Source organism: Lampris incognitus, chromosome 4 (assembly GCF_029633865.1).
Source record: "Lampris incognitus isolate fLamInc1 chromosome 4, fLamInc1.hap2, whole genome shotgun sequence".
Classification (NCBI taxonomy): domain Eukaryota; kingdom Metazoa; phylum Chordata; class Actinopteri; order Lampriformes; family Lampridae; genus Lampris; species Lampris incognitus.
This window is the reverse complement of record NC_079214.1, coordinates 7,550,394-7,566,977: the sequence shown is the minus strand read 5'-3', so window position 1 is coordinate 7,566,977 and position 16,584 is coordinate 7,550,394. Positions and strand designations below refer to the sequence as shown.

Genomic DNA, 16,584 nt, shown 5'->3' with positions numbered 1-16,584 from the left:
CCTCTTGAGCGCGTGCTAGCGATCTCGATCTGGCACCTGGTTGCCACGTTTTCATGGAGTCCCGCTGCCCACAGGTTAACGCCCAGGAACGTCCCGAAAACAGCGACATAAGAAAACACAGACAGAGGACAGAGTCTCTGCGGATACAGACACCGCCACACGCGTCTGGTGGGTCAGAGGTGACACTTGCGAGGACTTTTTTGCGTGAGTCTACACTGATTTTTAGGAAAATCCTACACGTTCTACCTTTTAAGTAGTTCGCTTAAGTTAGGGTCAGAGTACCCGCTTTTTAACACCGCCACCTAGTGGCGAGTGTGAGGGGGCGCTCTCTGCGCGTTCAGGACAGCCACGTGGTCACAAATTTTGACGGTTGTAGTTTTTTGGTAACACTTTAGTATGGGGAACATAAAAAACTTAATTACTAGTGAATTAGTAATGATCAAGATGTCACTTTAGTATGGGGGACATAAAAAACTTAATTACTAGTGAATTAGTAATGATCAAGATGTCACTTTAGTATGGGGAACATATTCTAAGTAACAAAAACTTAATTTACAGTAATTTAACACTATGAACACTTGTAGTTTTGTGTTTTGTTATGTAAGAACAGAGCATATTCATTAAGTGTTAGTAAGGGAGAATAACTCTTCTTGTGGTACTACCACCTTATAAAGGCCATACTAAGCAAAGCATATTGAGATGGTACTACTAATAAGCAATACTTCTGAGGTTATAGAGGGAAAACTCATAGTTCATGGCTTACTGGTTGTACAATAAGACCATGCAGAATAAGGCATTAATGAGTACGTAACAATGACCAATGAAGAGCCAATATGTTGCTAATTTGCATGCTAATAAGCACCTAATTAATGGTGACTACGTTCCCCATACTAAAGTGTTACCAGTGTTTTGTATTAGAACTGGTATGACAGAATAATGAGCCTTCAGCAAGACAAAACAGCATTTGCTGAAATCTGCTGCGTTTCATCTTTTTAAAGCATCGTGACTGAGATGATTTGAACTTTTAGGTTTTCAACTGAGGATTGTACGACGGCACTAGTCTCTAAATGTGCATATGATGTTTCTTGGTCCTGTAACTTGTTTTGCTCTTGGTTAGTTACTTTCAAACCTTGTGAAAAATCTGTTCTGTTCGGCAAAACTGAAAATATAAAATCGTCCATACCTAATTAGAAAGCTTTTTAGTCGTGGTAAGTTAAGTGACTAAAATGACTGAAACCCCCTCCCACAAACTTCCAGTAAAATCGAAATCAAAACCAACAAACTAATTCCAATGATACATTAGAAATGGGCAATAAGTTGAGGTTAAAAAAAAAGGGGGGGGGTTAGTTTTGGTCCCAAAGATAAATTTCTTAAAATCTCAAATACAGGACATGTTTTTTTTTCTTTTCACTTACAAAGTCCTGCCCAAAAAAGGCAAAAAAGATTGTGTTAAACAAGAAGCACCAAATTTAACAACAACATTTTGTATTTTATATTAGTAAATTAGATGACAGCAAACAACAAGCAAAAGTATTTTGATCTTTTTGACTTAAGACTGACCTTTTCCCGCTGTTTGTTTGTTTGGGATCATTTGTCTCTTGTGCTTCTTGAGGATTAATGCTGCAGGGAATCAAAGGCTCTGCGACTGAAATGCCGAACGGATGCCAAAAAGTGACATTTCAGTATGCTCATTTTGTGCAAATAGGACTTCTGGAGCTTTGCTTTTCACATACAGAGGATTTTTCACTACAAGCATGGACACTGGCTCATCTGACCTCTGCAGCAGAACCGCAGATATACTGCACATTGATATAGGCTACCTCATATTTCTATGGCACACATAATAGACACATTATCTTAACTTGTCCCTCGTCGCACACCAGGACAGAAAGGCACATGTGGGTGACAGTTTACGCCATTCTATCTATCGAAACCACGTCGCACGCACTTTGTCCGCCGAAAACTGACGCCTCACATCTTTCGCAGGCAACCAAACTCTCCTCAGAGCCACATGTTCCTATTGCTGTAGTGGACTACATTCTTCATTCTCCTACACAGGGCTGTCAGCTGAACGCAGCTGGCAAGAGCTTCGTCTTGCGTACTTCTTCTCGACCAGTTTACCAAACTAAGTGGTTTTTGTGAGGAGTTACACTACCGTTCAAAAGTTTGGGATCACCCAAACAATTTTGTGTTTTCCATGAAAAGTCACACTTATTCACCACCATATGTTGTGAAATGAATAGAAAATAGAGTCAAGACATTGACAAGGTTAGAAATAATGATTTGTATTTGAAATAAGATTTTTTTTACATCAAACTTTGCTTTCGTCAAAGAATCCTCCATTTGCAGCAATTACAGCATTGCAGACCTTTGGCATTCTAGCTGTTAATTTGTTGAGGTAATCTGGAGAAATTGCACCCCACGCTTCCAGAAGCAGCTCCCACAAGTTGGATTGGTTGGATGGGCACTTCTTTGAGCAGATTGAGTTTCTGGAGCATCACATTTGTGGGGTCAATTAAACGCTCAAAATGGCCAGAAAAAGAGAACTTTCATCTGAAACTCGACAGTCTATTCTTGTTCTTAGAAATGAAGGCTATTCCATGCGAGAAATTGCTAAGAAATTGAAGATTTCCTACACCGGTGTGTACTACTCCCTTCAGAGGACAGCACAAACAGGCTCTAACCAGAGTAGAAAAAGAAGTGGGAGGCCGCGTTGCACAACTGAGCAAGAAGATAAGTACATTAGAGTCTCTAGTTTGAGAAACAGACGCCTCACAGGTCCCCAACTGGCATCTTCATTAAATAGTACCTGTTAGAGCCTGTTTGTGCTGTCCTCTGAAGGGAGTAGTACACACCGGTGTAGGAAATCTTCAATTTCTTAGCAATTTCTCGCATGGAATAGCCTTCATTTCTAAGAACAAGAATAGACTGTCGAGTTTCAGATGAAAGTTCGCTTTTTCTGGCCATTTTGAGCGTTTAATTGACCCCACAAATGTGATGCTCCAGAAACTCAATCTGCTCAAAGAAGTGCCCATCCAACCAATCCAACTTGTGGGAGCTGCTTCTGGAAGCGTGGGGTGCAATTTCTCCAGATTACCTCAACAAATTAACAGCTAGAATGCCAAAGGTCTGCAATGCTGTAATTGCTGCAAATGGAGGATTCTTTGACGAAAGCAAAGTTTGATGTAAAAAAAATCTTATTTCAAATACAAATCATTATTTCTAACCTTGTCAATGTCTTGACTCTATTTTCTATTCATTTCACAACATATGGTGGTGAATAAGTGTGACTTTTCATGGAAAACACAAAATTGTTTGGGTGATCCCAAACTTTTGAACGGTAGTGTATATGTGTAAAGGTATAAATTTGTACCAGCATAGCATGTGTCAGCCATATGTTCCCGTTCAGGCTTCAACCTGTCCTGTGTTATACACATGTACCCGTCACCACATGAGTCCACTGCAGTTATATGGTAGCTTGAACAACTCTGGAAAAAATACAGCAAAGAATAAAACAATAAGAACATAAGTAGTAGAATTCACGGTAGGAAATAGCGTCACAGAAGTTCTAAACGATGAGATTTTCACTGCCAGATAACCATGGAAGTCTCATTATTCACTAATACAACTTTTGAATGTGAGTAACCATATCGTACAGCAAATATATTCAAAAGACGTCTCAAAAACACTGCCAGAATCTACTTGGAGCGTTACGCGAGGTCACTGTGACAGCAGGAGGCACGAAGTTGAACAACAGAAGTAGCATGGGGGACTAGATGGCCGACTGACAAAAGGGAAGGTCAGTCCTAAAAGACCACGATAAGCAGCCACAGTAAGTTAAACAGCAAATGCCTACACGTGATCTGTTATTTTATGAAAGGCAGTTGTGTCGGGTTCGGGTTTTAACCAGATGAAAACAATCGTGTAATACGTCACATGGTCTAAGGCTAGAAGAGAGGGTAAACCTGTGCTTGGGTTTTGGTCAATTTAAGTAAAAGCATTAAAATAACAATATACAGATATTACTGTATGTCAGTATATAGATCACACTTTATGTCAGTATGCAGTACAGACTGTGTGTAAGTACACAGATCATACTGTAGGTCATAGCAAACCAGAAATCTTTTAGACTTCATCAGCAGTCAGATGTCACACCAATACAGAAATTACTGACTGCTCCTTTCTGTTACCTGCTTCAGTATTGTCTCGGCCAAAAGATGTATTTTTTCTCTCTCAAAGGATTGGGAAATAGTGGAATATAGGGCAGAGGAAAAAAAAGCTCTCTTCCTTTTCCCCAGGAAGAACCAAAATCATAAAGAGAAGAAAATGGTTGTCAGAGAAGCACCTTTTGTTTTACAAATGGTGACACCAGCAAGGACGTGTTTGTTCAATGAATCTTTCGATAAAAACCTAGCTGACACAGACTGAGAGCCGGACCTGTTCCAGCCTCGGGGTGAAGGAGCCAAATGTGGATGTGGCCAAAGCAGAGACAGGTTTATGTGTCAGGCGATAGAAAAGAGCAGTTAAAAACTAATCTACGCTGGGGAGGCCGGACGATGCACTGTCATGGGCGTGGGTGGGGGGTGGGGTGGGTATCGGAAAAAGGGTTCCTAGAATTCGATCTTGCAGGCGGGAAAAGACTCATCCTGCATGACCACGGTGCTGCTGGAGGCCAAGACCATGATGTTGAGCTCCTGCTGCTTCTCATGGGTCTGCTGGTACCATTCCCGGGTAACCTCTGTGTCATGAGTGGGGATCAATGTCACCTGTGTGGGAGGTAAAGACAGGGCTGAATCGGGTTCAGAAAACAACAAATAATAGAATCAAATAAAAATGAGCTGAATAGAACAAAGTCAATACTCTCCACTCTGACCACATAAAGTGGAAAACGAATGAGCACAATACATGAACATCATGGACGTGGCGTAACTCCAACTAAAACTCCAAGACTAGAGGGAGTCAGTTAACCTTTTTTCATGCCCACACTAAGCTCGCTGACGTGTTTCACCGAAAGTTTAATTTGGCTTGCTGCCACTTCCATGGGATTTGTGGCTTGTACTCAACCCGTTTAAATCTGTGGCAGAGTCCCCAACCAGAGAACTGCCTGGGAATGCGCTACTGCTTCAAACATTTCAAACATGAATGATTATCCTCGTCCTCTGAAGATGAGGATAATCCTTCATCTACTAGCAGTGAGAAGATGATTTGGATTTTTATTGGTACCTGTAGATTGGAGCCCCATTGAGCTTTGCCCTCCAGCAACGCGTCCAGGACTCCTCGGCTTGGTTCCGCACTTGCTGCGTCATTTCCGCTCACCACATAGTAACCAGAGCGAATCCGCTTGAAAAACTCCTGGTCAACGTTCTTTGCACTACAGTGGTTGGGAATGTAGGCCAAGTCAACGTAAATAGGGAAACCCGTTGCAACTGCTGAGCCAGATTTCTGGGAACCTGAGTGAGTAAGAGTCCATATTTTCACTGTTCAATACACACAATTCTATATTCTATACAAATTCTTTGATCATCTACCAACAAATATTCTCATGAACATTACTGATGGGTAGAAAGAAGTAGAGAGAATTTAAATTTAATTTCTGTGAATTCTGCTCACCTGAGCTGCTCTTGACACCGTTGCTCATTCCTTTGCCAGGGTTATAGCTAGATCTGGAGAGGTCATCTCTGGAGCCTTGTCCATCAGACAGATGAGACATCCTGGAGCTCTTGTCAGCCTCCTTCTTCTTCAGTGCAGCACTGCGAGGAGAGGATGTCTGTTTGACTTGCATGGGAGAACTCTTACGCCTGGCCGGGGATGCAGACTTTGTTTTCCCAGAAGTTTTCTTCAGACCTTGCGCTTTGGGCTCTTTCTTCATTGAGCCCTCTGGGGCCCTGTCGTTGTCCAGAGTGTCAGGGTCCACCATGCAAACATCTGGGTGAGGAGGGTGAGGGAAGGGGTCCATAAAGGGGGTGGGAGGAGGATCACGGCTCCCTCTGGAGGCAGCGTGAAGACTTCCTCCTCCCATAGCAGAGGATTTATCTACAGGCATGTACTCGGCATCTGAGTCTGAGTCCATGTTGGCGTCTGCGGTGACAGAGGGGCATTCCTCAGTGCCTGGGGGCATGTCAGAATCTGACTGAGAGGCAAGAGACTCACTGATGGAAGTGGGCGGCGTATCCTCGGCCGCCAGTCCCAGACTTGCAGACATACCTCCAGGCTGCTGCAATGAGCTGCTGTGCGACTGATGATGATGCGGCTGTTTGTGAGCCCTCCTCTTGACAGACAGATCGTGCTCATTGCCCTCTTGCGATTGGTCGCTCCTGCGTCCTTGTTCCTCATCCTCCTCATCACTGGACATCTGTTGCATGCAGGGGTTGATAAAAGAAGGTGAGAGATCACCTTTCTGTTGCTTGTACTCTGAGGAAGAATAGCCGGGGGAGGTGTGGCTGGTGTAGGACGAGGTGGCACCCATGTGTCCCTCAGCAGCCAGATCTTGGTCGCTGTCATCCTCTTCATCCTCTATCACTCCTTGGCTGCAATAAAACGGAGAACGAAATTTCTGGTCAGTGGAAGAGAGAGAGAGAGGGCGGGCGGGACGCTCGGGCTCCATCTCGCACTCCTCCTCAAACTCCTCTTCATGTCGATAGTGAGGAGGGGAGTCTCCAGGAACCATACCCATCTGAGGCTTGGACACCTCCCACTCATAGGAGCTCCTATAGGCAGATACCTCCCTTGGCTCAGCCTTTGCTGGGGCCGCTGAAGTTACAGGGGAGCCGGTGCTGACCTCCATGGGGCCGTTGGCTGCTTCTGGTTTGCTACACTGGAGAGTTGAAGAGCTAAGAACGTCTGGGAGAGCACCACCTGACTTGTTGGAGGTGGTAGGGGTGGAGGGTTTGTCGGTAAAGGTGAGGCCAGCAGCCAAGTTGGCGGAGGGAGACCGCTGAATCATCTCATGCATGTAATCTTCCTCTTCCTCTTCCTCACTGCTGTCACTCTCCTCAAAGTAATGCTTGCTTGCTACATTTGGCCGTGGTGAGGAGGTGATGCCAAACAGAGCGGCGCTAGCTGACTCGCCATCCTTGGAGGGCTGAGAGAAAAGTCCTGTTGTAGCCCCAAACCCAGCGGCAGTCCCCAGCTTTAAGTCCTCTGACCACTCCGGTTTAAAGAAGCAGTCCGACTGACGGCCTTTGTCTAGAACTCCACTTACTAAGGCAACCTGCTCCTTCTTTTCCCCAGTCAAGATAGTGGAGGTGACAGAAGGAAAAGACTTGATCTCTTCAAAGGGGCTGAGGGGTGAGAAGCGGGCTAAGCTGGAGGTGGACTCAGCAGTGGTACAAGTTGTGGCAGTGGTGATCTGTTTCTCAGTAACTTCCAGATACTCATCTTTCACCCCTCCTGAGCTGGAGAAGGGAGAATCCATGACCAACGAGTGTTCATCTTTGAAGGAGGAGTATTCAAACAGAGGCTCAGCGGTAGCAGGCGTCTCCACATCCTCCCCAAACTGGCGACTGGTGGAGAGAGAGCCAGAGGTGGAGGAGGAGTAACTGTAGGCTGAGGAGGAGGAATAGGCAGGAGCAACAGTGGTGGTGTATTGGAAACTTGTGTCCAGCTTGTTACTGAGGAGGTCTGGTGTCTTCTGTTTATCAAACTGAGAATCAGCACTATCATTCTGGTAATATCTGTCACCTGGTGATTTTAGGGAAAACTCATCTTTCTCTTCACTTACATATGGATAGTCAAATCCTGTGGAAAGGCCAGAAAAGCCTGTAGCTCCTAAATCTGTGGGTTTTGTCTCCTGCTCAGCCTTTGTGAGTGTGCTCACGCAGCTTTCAGTGTTACTTGGCTTCCCCTGACTGTGGTAACCATAACCTGCCATAGAAATCATGAACTCGGGTTTGGTAGAAGCCATTTCACTCACAGGACTTCTCACTTCTTTTTCAGATTTCTCTTTGGCTCCTTTCTCGATATCCGAATCAACGTCAGCATCTCCCTCCTCCTCCTCCTCCTCTTCTTCATCATCAACAACTTCATCATCGTCATAATCTTCCTCATCCCTTGCTGTTAGTTTCCGCATATCAACCTCCAAAGATGCACCTCTCTCATGGTAGCTCTCAACGGTGGGTTTGTCTGCGTCAGATACTGTTGTTGTTGAGGGATACAACAATGGTCTTATACTTTCAGTCTGGCCTTTAAAAGAGAAGGAGTCTTTTTCTGCCATTATGGAAGCGGAGGAGGCCTCAGGTCTGTCTGCCATTGAAGGGAAACGGCTCTCTCTGCTGTGGTCAATTGCCTCCTTTTCGTTCTCATCTTTTTCTATAGATGGCACAGCAGGAGCACTTTTGGGATCAATCCACACTGAAGGGGAGGAATCTTTCCCACGAGAGCCTTCAAATTCCTCCTGAAACCCCTTCTGTGTGGCTGCGGACGGGGAGGGAGAGTCGTATTTTGGTATATCCACATCCCTCTTTGCAACACCCTTTTCTTTCTTGTCTGAGGACTCCTGCTGATAAAAATCTGAGTCCACCGAGCTCATTTTGCTGTCGTAAATGTCACTATAAGAAAATGTTTTGCCGTGCACATAGGGGGTGTCCTGCCTCATGTCTCTTTCTGACCCCTTTTCTTTGCTCTCTCTCTCCGGGAAATTGTAGAGGCTGAAATGAACGCCTTTCTCAGGCTCTTTAAATCCAACTTGATCTGTTTTCTCTTTGAATTGCTCTTTCAAGTCTGATGAGGGCCTGGTTCCTTCCTTGCTCAGGAAGTCATTTTCTTCCTCTTCCTCCTCTTCTTCATCATCTGAATACATCACTTGGAGTTTGGGCTTTTCCTCTGAGCTGCCGAGGACCTGTGTTTCCTGAAGATATTTAGCTTTGATCTCTTCCTCCTCCTCCAAGAGGCCCTTTCCTTCAGGTTCTTTGGGCAACTTTGCCACACAGGCGAAGTCATCATCTAGGAAGCTCCCCTCCCTCTCCTCCATAAGCTTTGCCTTTACAGTGGGTTTTAGGTCCTTTTTCACATAATAATCATCTCCAGCCTCATCATCTTCATCAGACTCCCCAGATCCTTCCAGTGTTGTCTGGTCATATGACACACCAACGTAGGAGCTCTTGTCTGAAATAGTGATAGATTTTTCTGCTCTCAGTTGGCTCACTGCATCATCTTTTTCCTCTGTTTTAAAGGCCTTCTCTTCCGTTGGGGAGTAACTGCTGCTGGTGAGGACCGACTGGGTGGGTGAGGCAAGTTTCACAGTGCTGTCATCTGGACTTAGGCATCTCTCCTCACTTTCCTGGAAGGAGCTAGAAAAAGAGAGAGGTGGTAAAGGAGGCTTCACTCCAGCATCAGCCTTTGAATCTGGTTCAACAAAATTTTGTTTTTCCACACCAGCCTTTGTGGGGGGAGATGATGGAGAGGCGACTGCGGCAGTGGGAGATTTTTTTCCCCGGAGCATCATGGAGGTGGCATACTCGTAGCCTTCTTGGAGTTTACCCAAAGTAATGTCCACATTGGGAGTCTGGTCCTCATCCTCCTCGTCCTCATCTTCTTCCTCATGGACCAGTTTGACCTTTGAACCAGCATCCATCTCCGGAACAATGGGCTGGAATTCCTCAGATGGAGGAGACTTGAAACAGCGGTCCTCCTCCAGAGAGGAGGTAGGGGAGATGGTACCTGCTGAGTGGAGGTACTCCTTCCCATGGGTGGCCTCAGTGCGGGAAGGGATGCTGTTTATGGTGTCCAGGAACAGAGAGCTCCTCCCTGTCTCCTCCGTCTGCGGGGCCGTCACTGAAGCTATGGACTGGTCCTCTGCCACAGACGTGGCAAAAGAAGACATTTTGTCATACTCTGTGATAGAGGTGGCTGAGGAGATGTGCTCCTCCTCAGCCAGAGGAGCGGCGATGATAGTGGGGTAGGCTCCAAGTACAGGATCGTGACCTCCCATGAAGGCTTTAGGTTTAACATCTGTCATGTCTGACACAACAATGGTCTTCATCTCCTTTATTCCATGCATTGAGTCAAAGGTGCCGGGGACATCAGGGACGGACACATCATAGGAACCCATGTCATAACGCAGCTGTGGGATTCTCTCCTCCGTCTCCTCATGGATCTCTTCATCAGAGATGGTCTGCTCTGTCTCAGAGTAACCAGGGATGGTCTCATCTTGGATGAAGGAGAACTGTTCAGAAGCAGAGGGTGCTGCAGCCTGGTCAGCTGGGGCTGTGGTTGGGAATGGTTTGCTATCCCACTCTTTAAAAGCTTTCTCCTTTTTCACCTCCTCTGTTTTATGTTTCATCTCCTCGTCATCTTCTGTTCCTTCGAGTTCTGCCTTTTCTATGACATCACTCTCCTCCTCTGAGCTGTCACTCTTCTTTGATCTGTCTTTCATGTCATCCTGTGTTGGGTATTTGTCATATTTCTCCATTTTTTCCTCTTCATGCTTCCTGTCAAAACCTTCGCTTCCTTCAATCATTCCCACATCCGCAGACTGTTCTGATGCACCTTTGTCTCTTTTGTCTTCTCTGTGACTGACTGGAGATGTAGGTGGAGAAGTAACTTCATTTTCCTGGGGTGGGATTTTGTCTGAGCAGACAGTGATGGGGTGTTCGGTTTCCATGAAATCAGGATGCACAGTTATCACATCATTCTGGAGGAACTTTGCTCCAAGGTTGGAGAGCTCATATTGTTTTAAAGCCTCAAAGTCTTCAGTGAGGTCTTCTGGGGAGGAAACAATGGATCTGTCCGCCAAGGCAGCTGCTGCCACTTCGGGGGCCTTCCTTGGGACTGACTTCCTCTCCTCCATTTTATTTTTGTCTGTCTTGGGTTTAGCCTGAGTCTTGGCCTTGTGCAGAGTCTTCCTCACCTCGGGTGTGAGGGGCTTGAGATCTGGTTTAGTGATTTTCCTCAACTCCGGCTTGTTCGGGTCTTTCTTTTTATCTTCTTTGGCTTTATTTTCTTTTTTCTCTTCTTTTTTAATGATATTTTCTTTCTTGACCTCACGTTTCTCTTTCTTGATTTCTTTCTTCTCCTTGTCTTTCTTCTCATCCATCTTGGATATTTTTTCCTTTTTGACAGTTTTTTCCTTAGACACCTTTTTCTTCTCTAGTCTTTTGGCCTCTGGAGCCACCTCACTGTTCTTCTGTTGTTTGGTGGCCTTTGCACTTTCACTTCTGATTTTCTTCTCTTCTTTCTTTTCCACTTTGTTCTCTTTACTCTGGTCACTCTTGGACTCCTCTTCCTGTCCTCCTGCCTCTTTCTTGCTTGTTTTAGAGTGTTGTTTGGGTGAAGATTTCAGACTCTCTTTGCTGTCTGTTCTTGATCTAATTTTTGTTTGTTTGATGATCTGAGGTTGGACTCCAGAGGATATGTCTTTCTGAGTAGCCACTGGATAGCGCAGGAAGTCCAAGTGTTTCAGTTTCTCAAGGCCCTCAAAGATTTTGTTTTGTGGTGCGTTTCCAGGAAATAGTACCCGCACAATCCTCTCTTTGGGGCTGTGAGGGATCCAAACAATGAGGGCTGTTACTGAGGTTAAATAAGGAACAGATATTTCCCCTTCTTTACCATTGGACATCATAATACCTGTCTTGGCCTTGCTGTTTCCCGCCCACTTCTGCATTAGGAACTGCATTTCCTTGCTTTCCTTCACAGGGTTTAAAACATACATGTCTAACTTTCCAACACCAAGTTTGTGGAAAAGTGTGATTGGTTCTATGGTGTTGCTGACAACCCTGTACAGAGGCTCTGGTTTGATGCCCAGTTTGTTGAGGTACTGCAGTGTGAGGGAAGCCTCTTCAATGCTTCGCTTCACTTTCATGGTAGACTCTGGCATCCGGAGTTTCTCTGGGACGTTGAAGAAGACAACCCCAAGCTCAGGTGAGATCAGATTCTTCATCCAGTCACCATAGGTGCTGGAGCCTTTTCCCTGTGACTGTTCTTCTTCTTGCTCAGCAATCTTCCTCTGAAACAATCCGTTGATCCCAGGGAGGTTGTCCGCTCCAATATGGGTGAGCAGGACTGAGTCAATCCTGTCCAGGTGTCGAACCAGCTTCCAGAAGCAGGACTTGCGCTCAGACCCTCCATCCACCAGGATGTTGAATCCATTGACGGCAAAAAGAGCAGAGTCACCCCTGCCACCAGGGAAAATGTAGCAACAGGGTTTAGACAGCTTCAGAAATCCACCGGAGTTTGGAGGCTCCAGGAGTTCGAAGGGTGATGGAACATCAACCGTCTCTGAGACGTACTCTGTGAACTCTGTGACTCCCTCCATGTTGGGGAGCACGAGGTCGGGGTTCAGACTATATTCCAGAAGGCTCTGAAGTGGCTGCTGCTCCTGACTGTGGCCCAGGGAGCTCCAGCCCCCGTCGCCTTGGCAGGAGATAGTTAGCCTGGGTCGCTGCTCAGAAAACACCCTGGATAGGAGCTCAGTCACCTAGAAACACAAGTAAAGGAAATAGAAGCATAGAAGATGGCCCTGTTAATGGAAGCTCTACTACTGGGTAGAGATATATACACAGATATACACACAGTTGAAATTCTTAATCTGACAATTTATTGTTAGTGTCTTAAGTCTTCAATCTTAAATCCGCAACTTTTCTCCCTTGTTCCGTCCTTTGGATGAGACGTTAAACTGAGGTCCTGACTCACTGTGATCATTAAAGATCCCATGGCATTTATCGCAAAGAGTAGGGGATTCCCTGGTGGCTTGGCAAAATTCCCAACCTGGCTCTCCATCTGGCCACCTAATCATCCCTCCATGTAATTGGCTCAATGATTCCTCCCTCTCTACCTCAAACTGATGTGTGGTGAGCATTGTGGCACCACATGGCTGCCGTGCATCACCCAGGTGGGTGCTACACATTGGTGGTAGTTGAAGTGAGTTACCCCCTTCAGTGTGAAGCGCTTTGGGTGTCTTGAAAAGCGCTATATAAATGTAATGTTTATTATTATTATCATTAATAAATAGTTATTTTGTCTGTGTGGCTCATGGAGTCAAGTTCCATAATATTAACTGTCATCTTTATCATGGTTGGTGACACTCTCCATTCCCCTTATACCACTGTTGAAATGTTTTGACTGGGTAGGACAAACACTGACGCAGCAGCAAACATGTTGGAAACAACTCCAGCAGGAGGAAAGCTTGACTCATGGTACTGATGAGGCCATGACAATCAATATTACTGCACAACAGTGTTCCCATATACTGTGATGTAGTTTGTAATACATCAGATTGTGTGTGTTAGCTTTGGTCCCAGGATCCATTTTTACAAGGGTGGGAACTGTTTACTGCTGAGCTGACGGCACACCAGCCACAACGGCTGCCACACCTTGTTTTTAGTCCCGAAAAAATCAGTATCAACAGGTCTATTTCTCTCTGCCTCCTACACCCAGCTACAACACTGTTCTACTGCATTGCTGACTGTCTGTCCAACACTATCACCATATCATCATCTGCATAAAATAAATATTTATAAATGGAAAAAAGCCAAGGATTGCAGCTTTGATATTATTATCATTTATTGATGGTTGTGGTTGTAGTGGTAGTTGCATTCTTTAAAGGAGCTTTGTGTAATGTGTCAGCTTTCCTGAAGTATGTGACAAATAAATAGGGGTCCCTGCATGGTTGTGCATAGTAGGAGATCCTTTTTTTGTCAAAATTAGATTTACAAATTACAACTATCACTTTATTCTATAAATAACCATTTCAGTAAATATATATCTATCTATAAATAGATATATATAGATAAATAGATATACATATATAAAATTACATGACGCTCAACTCATCTTTGTAAAATATTTCTTCACATTTTTTTCCACATTTAATTTCGGATTTCTAATTTAATTTAATTTCAGAAGTAAGTGAAATGTATGTGGCATACTTGAGGCTCGGAGACAATGTCACAAACGTGTTTCCAGGTGAAGAGTCCTCCCTGCAGCACCACGTCACCTCCCTGCTCAGAAGTCTGACCGCTCAGAACCAGCAGCTTGTTACCAGACGGGTCTGTGATCAGAGAGCGGACCTGGACACAATGCAGGACACATGCAACCATATTAAAGAGGTAATAAACCCTTTTTTTTAACACATTTTGATCTGACATGTCTGTACTGGTGTAGGATGTCAGAACTGATTGTCCTCATCATTAATTCAACAATAAAATGAGATACATCACAAGGACGGAGAAAATCTGTTTTCTTCTTACAAAATGCAAATATTACCGTCAACCTCCTCTGAACTGCCCATGTTATTTGGCGGCATCAGTGACGGCCCGAGACCCACATGACAAATAATCAGAATCAGAATCAACTTTATTGACCAAGTGTGCCTATGCACACAGGGAATTTGACCCCAGTTCACAGCAGCTTCTACCACTTGCAGACATCAGTCGCACAAAAAAGAATAAAAAAGAACAAAACAACAAACAAAAAAGAAAAAACAGAAGAAATAAATGGAGCAACAACAGGACACTGGAGGCAGGCATGTACGCACAACAGGGTATGCCATTACTATTCAGAGTTTTGTTATGGTTGTGTAATCAACAACCTATGCCCATATATTATACCATATTGCTTATATACTATACTACCCATACACTGGACCATATACCATACCGCAACTCCACAACCCATCATGCACATATACAACACTATATACTCCCACTATGTTAAACTATATTATCTTAACGGGGAAGGCATGTTCAGAAGTAGCGGGAGAGGAGGAAGGGTAGGAGTGTGGAGGTGAGAGTCGGATCTTTGAATGTTGGCACTATGACTGGTAAAGGGAGAGAGTTGGCTGATATGGCGGAGAGAAGGAAAATAGATATACTGTGTGTGCAAGAGACCAGATGGAAGGGGAGAAAGGCCAGGAGCATCGGAGGTGGATTCAAACTCTTCTACCATGGTGCGGATGGGAGGAGAAATTGGGTAGGGGTAATTCTGAAGGAAGAGTATGTCAAGAGTGTGGTGGAGGTGAAGAGCTGGCAATCGAAGGTGTGATGATGAATGTTATCAACACATATGCCCTGCAAATTGGGTGTGAGATGGAAGGGAAAGACAATTCTGGAGTGAGTTGGATGAAGTGACGGAGAGTGTACCCAAGGAGGAGAAAGTGGTGATTGGAGCGGACTTCAGTGGGAACAGAGGTGATGAGGACGTGATGGGCAGGTATGGTGTCAATTAGAGGAATGTGAAAGGACAGATGGTGGTGGATTTTGTGAAAAGTATGTAAATGGCTGTGGTGAATACATATTTCAAGAAGAGGGAGGAACACAGGGTGACGTATAGGAGTGGAGGAAAGTGCAAAAGGTGGAGTATATCTTATGTAGGAAGCACGATCTGAAAGGGACTGGAGACTTCAAGGTGGTGACAAAGGAGAATGTAGCTAGGCAGCATTGGATGGTGGTCTGTAGGATGACTTTGGGGACCAAGAAGAGGAAGAGAGTGAAGGCAGAGCCAAGGATCAAATGGTGGAAGTTGAAGAAGGAAGACTGTTGTGTGGAGATCAGAGAGGAGTTAAGACAGGCACTGGGTGGTAGTGAAGAGTTGCCGAATGACTGGGTAACCCTGCAGAAATCGTGAATGAGACAGCTAGGAAGGTACTTGGTGAGTCATCTGGACAGAGGAAGGAAGACAAGGAAACTTGGTGGTGGAATGAGGAAGTACAGCAAAGTATACAAAGGAAGACGTTGGCAAAGAAGAAGTGGGATAGTCAGAGAGATGAAGAAAGTAGATAGGAGTACAAGGAGATGCAGCGTTAAGTGGAGAGGGAGGTGGTGAAGGCAAAGGAAAAAGTGTATGGTGAGTTGTATGAGAGGATGGACACTAAGGAAGGAGAAAAGGACTTGTACCGATTGTTTTAACAGAGGAACCGAGCTGGGAAGTATGTGCAGCAAGTTAGGGCGATCAAGGATTGAGATGGAAATGTGCTGACAAGCAAGGAGAGAGTGTTGAGAAGGTGGAAGGAGTACTTTGAGGGGCTGATGAATGAAGAAATTGATAGAGAGAGAAGGTTGGATGATGTGGGGATAGTGAATCAGGAAGTGCAGTGGATTAGCAAGGAGGAAGTGAGGGCAGCTATGAAGAGGATGAAGAGTGGAAAGACTGTTGGTCCTGATGACATACATGTGGAGGCATGGAGATGTTTAGGAGAGATGGCAATGGAGTTTTTAACTAGATTGTTTAACACAATGTTGGAAAGTGAGAGGATGCCTGAGGAGTGGAGAAGAAGCATACTGGTACCCATTTTCAAGAATTAGGGTGATGTGCAGAACTGTAGCAACTACAGAGGTATAAAGTTGATCCTATGATGGCGTGGTGGCCTGTCCAGGGTGTCTCCTCGCCTGCCGCCCAATGACTGCTGGGATAGTCTCCAGTATCCCCTCGACCCTGAGAGCAGGATAAGCGGTTTGGATAATGGATGGAATGGATCCATTTAAATATATATGGGATGGGAGTGGTCTCTTCCAAAATGACAATGCCCCCATCCACAGGGCACAAGGGGTCACTGGATCGTTTGATGAGAATGAAATTGATGTAAATCACATGCTTTGGCCTCCAGTCACCAGATCTCAACCCAGTTGAACACCTATGGGAGATTTTGGACTG

General features: G+C 45.0%; 1 protein-coding gene across 1 annotated transcript in view; it reads right to left on the bottom strand.

The window, feature by feature from the left end:
• Positions 1–4,610: 4,610 nt before the first annotated feature.
• Positions 4,611–16,584, bottom strand: part of map1aa (microtubule-associated protein 1Aa) — a 68,523-nt gene continuing 56,549 nt past the window's right edge. Inside the window, exons 4-8 of the mRNA XM_056279095.1 lie at positions 13,863–14,003; positions 8,170–12,412; positions 5,611–8,133; positions 5,224–5,450; positions 4,611–4,766 (exon numbers count right to left, since the gene is read on the bottom strand). Of these exons, the coding sequence (XP_056135070.1) occupies positions 4,611–4,766; positions 5,224–5,450; positions 5,611–8,133; positions 8,170–12,412; positions 13,863–14,003 (7,290 nt within the window). The remainder of the gene's footprint in view (positions 4,767–5,223; positions 5,451–5,610; positions 8,134–8,169; positions 12,413–13,862; positions 14,004–16,584) is intronic.